The sequence below is a fragment of the Poecilia reticulata genome, linkage group LG12, assembly GCF_000633615.1.
Source record: "Poecilia reticulata strain Guanapo linkage group LG12, Guppy_female_1.0+MT, whole genome shotgun sequence".
Taxonomy (NCBI): domain Eukaryota; kingdom Metazoa; phylum Chordata; class Actinopteri; order Cyprinodontiformes; family Poeciliidae; genus Poecilia; species Poecilia reticulata.
Window position 1 is genome coordinate 22,246,563 of NC_024342.1, and position 3,496 is coordinate 22,250,058.

The 3,496-nt window shown below is 41.8% G+C and overlaps 1 protein-coding gene across 2 annotated transcripts in view; it reads right to left on the reverse strand.

Moving 5' to 3' along the window:
• The window catches only part of stxbp1a (syntaxin binding protein 1a), a 29,616-nt gene that overhangs the window by 13,442 nt on the left and 12,678 nt on the right, over positions 1 to 3,496 (reverse strand). For both annotated transcript variants that reach the window (XM_008424640.2, XM_008424639.2), the window contains exons 9-14: positions 1,970 to 2,100; positions 1,791 to 1,898; positions 1,636 to 1,696; positions 937 to 1,002; positions 768 to 848; positions 546 to 684 (exon numbers count right to left, since the gene is read on the reverse strand). In XM_008424640.2, coding sequence (XP_008422862.1) covers positions 546 to 684; positions 768 to 848; positions 937 to 1,002; positions 1,636 to 1,696; positions 1,791 to 1,898; positions 1,970 to 2,100 — 586 coding nt within the window. The remainder of the gene's footprint in view (positions 1 to 545; positions 685 to 767; positions 849 to 936; positions 1,003 to 1,635; positions 1,697 to 1,790; positions 1,899 to 1,969; positions 2,101 to 3,496) is intronic.

The following is a 3,496-nucleotide window of genomic DNA, read 5'->3' on the forward strand; positions in this document are numbered from 1 at the left end:
CGCAGTAAATCGTCTCCAGACTGTAGGAAACGCCGTAAATCGTCTCCAGACTGTAGGAAACGCTGTAAATCATCTTCTGTGTCTCATTTAACCTCTACCAACTTTGCAGAATCTGTATCAACACTTTTCACCCAAAAGAGAAACGCAAGATTTTTCTTTAAAAATTCTCAGGATCTTATGAAAGTAAGTTAGGATTGCTTTTTTTTTTTTTGTTCTCCATGTCCCGTTATGGGCTCCGTATAAAATCACTTCTTACATCTCTAAATTAATTTGTCTTCTAAAACATTTTTTCTTAACTTTATTACCAGGTATTTACTGTCTTGCAAAGTAAATAAACCCCTTTTTGTCCAGAGTTGGGGAGTAACTAGTTACATTTACTTGAATAATTTTATTATGTAGTATCTCTACTCTTAGTTGAGTAAAGTTTCAGTTGGGTTAAGAAAGTAGAGTATAGAAAATGTCTTTGTTAACTGAATTATTCTAGATAAAATGTAAAAGTAGAAACAGAGGAGGGGTTAATCTGTGTAAATGTTTCGTCTACTCGCCGTTCTTGAGGAAGATGTAGAGCAGGATGATGCGGATCTTGTCGTAGGTGCTGACGTTGGCGTCCAGCAGGATGGGGACGATGGCCCTCATCGGGTCCTTGATCTTCTCCCCCTCGGCGTCGGTGCCCATTGCCAAATCCTGAAACACCAGTTCACACCAGTCATGCTTTTCCTCACAACGTTACTGCGGTACTGCCGGTTTGGGTTCTCTTCTGTTCCAACCTGCTCCACGCGGCACAGCTTGTCCACCGTTCCCTGGTAGTGCTTCATGCAGTCCTCAGCCAGCTGCAGGTGAGTGGAGTACTGCCAAAACCATGAAACAAAACACTGGGTGTTATTATCCAAACCCAACGGAGGAAAGTGTTTATGTGGATAAACATGAGGCTCACACCTTGCTGAGTTCCTTCTGGTACTGAGGCATCTTCTTCAGCATCTGGGACAAATCCCTCATGGTGGTCTGGAAACACAAGCAACACTTTAAAAATGATCACAACCAAAGATTTAAATGGAGTTTATATTAAAGGTAATTCAACTTTTTAACGTCCTTTCATTGTATTTCTAATTTGTGCAATTTTATGATCAATGGAAACGCAGCTTCTGCAGCTGAATAAGAAACATTAATGTTTCCTCTAGTTTTTGCTGGCAGATTTGCTTTGTTTCGTTTTGATGGTTCGTAAAACAAATTCTGCTGGACGATAAACTGTCCTAGAAGTTATGGCGATAAGCGATAAATTCTAATAAATATTTAACCCAAGAACTGGGAGACATTTTAAATATCCAAAATAAATAAGCAAAACAACAAAAATAACAAATATGAAATCTCTGTAAAGAAAAAATGGCTAGTTGAGACTGAAAACACCAGACTGAAGATATTTATCATCTAGTTTTTGATAGAAAGTGAGAAGAAAAAGAAAAGCGATTTTAATTTATCATATGATCAATTGATTTATTAGTTGTTGCTACAGGCCTAGAAGCATGTAAAACACTTTATTCGTTCCATACACTAAACTATTTGGGAAATTATTGGCATGAATTTGTCTCTACACCGTTTAATTCATGGTACAGCTTCAGATTTCAACCCCAGGTTTACCTTCTCTCCGGTGTTCATCCTCTTGCTGGATGAAAACTCCTTCAGCTGACGTGTTACTTCCCTGATGTCAGAGCAAAAAAAAAAGTAAACTCCTCTGAAGCACCAAACGGAGGTTTCATTACTCCACCAGAGGACGTGACGCAGGCGATACTCACTGGGACACCTCGGCTATGTGTTTGTGTCTCAGGCTCACCCACAGGTCATCGTCTTCGTGCAGCAGAACCTCCTTGACCCGGGAGTCTCCCATCCCGCTGGTCTCATATCTGAGGAAGGACCAGAGACAATTTATCCTCCCATCTCAGCAGATTGCAGCTGCTTTTCTACTTTCCCTCACTTGTAGACGTCGTTCTCGATGGGCAGCAGGTCGTAGCCCATGGCCTGGAAGGTGAGCTCGTGCAGGACGGGGGACACCGGGTCGAAGCCTCGGTCCAGGATGATCAGCTGAGACCGGGCCTTATCAGGACCCTGCAGACGGAGAAGCACTTACAGGCGACACGAAAAGGCCAGAGAAACGGACAAAAACAGGCTGCGTCCTGCAGGACAGACGGCTGAAACACTTCTAGGTCGGCCTTCAGCATCGAGGCTTTTTATGCTCCTCAAATGTCTTTAAAGGTATTTAAACTCCTGATCTATTCGGTTTGACTGGGAACCAAAATGGCAACATTTGTTACATTTTCAGCTGCTGAGCTTCGCTTTCACACTGAGGTCAGTGAGAGGATACAAACTAATTGAACATCCTGTTCCCCTCCTCGCCTGTGGGGGCGCTGCACCAAGAACCACAGAAGAAGACACTAAGAGCAACTTCTTCCCTCACAAAATGTAAACAAAAATGGAGTAGCATCAGATTTTAGGATTTCCCTTTTTTGTCTTTGGTAAAAAAACAAAACAAAAGCCATTTCTCTCGTTAGCTCTAGCTTAGTGAGTTTGTTTTGGTTTTATTTACCCAGAATGCAATGTGCTGTAGTCCACTTCCTGCTTCTGGAGCGGTCTCCGGTCCGCTTAGTGTTCACATATGCATTCGAACAGAACCAGAGTTCTCTTCAACCAAACTGAGACCGAGGTTTGTAGGCGAGTTCGGTTTGTTGGTCCACATCACAGTTACACATTCACACCAGCCCTGTTTAGGTCACTTTAACTGAACTGTAGTTCATTTGCCTAGACCAGTGGTTCTTAACCTTTTTTGAGGTACCAAACCCACCAGTTTCATATGCACATTCACTGAACCCTTCTGTAATGATAAATAAAATATGATTTTTTCCCCCCCAAATTCTACACATAGGGGTGACCCAACTAGGATCTAGTTGGGTCACCCCAAGATCACTAAGTCTTCTTAAAAGGTAGAATCTCTGAGGACAGTTCTTCAAAATACAGTCAGTGTTTTCAGTAAAGTTGAGCTGACTGTCCAGGAACGACCCAACGTATTTAAAATGTGCCACAGTTTCAACAAGTTGGCCATCGAGAGAAACTGGAACCACTTTAAGGTCTTGTTTAGATCATTTAATTAGCTCTACATTCTTAAGAGAATGAAAAATTAATAATAAATAATAAAGACTTTGCAGTATTCTGATTTAGTAATGTAATTATATTAGTTGTGTTACCACCACCACGCCACTAGAGGCAGTAGCAGGCCCAAAAAGATGCGACTAAGGAGCAGATTTAGAAGTACACAGAAAGCTACTGTGAGCTTTGCTGAAGTAACTAAAGACACAAGTTCAAATCCATGCCGAGAGTGGACCTCCTTCAATTAGTGCTTCTCCGCAGCACTGATTGGCTAAGTAATGTAACGTGATCCTCTGATTGGCTAAGCAATGTAACGTGATCCTCTGATTGGCTAAGCAATGTAACGTGATCCTCTGATTGG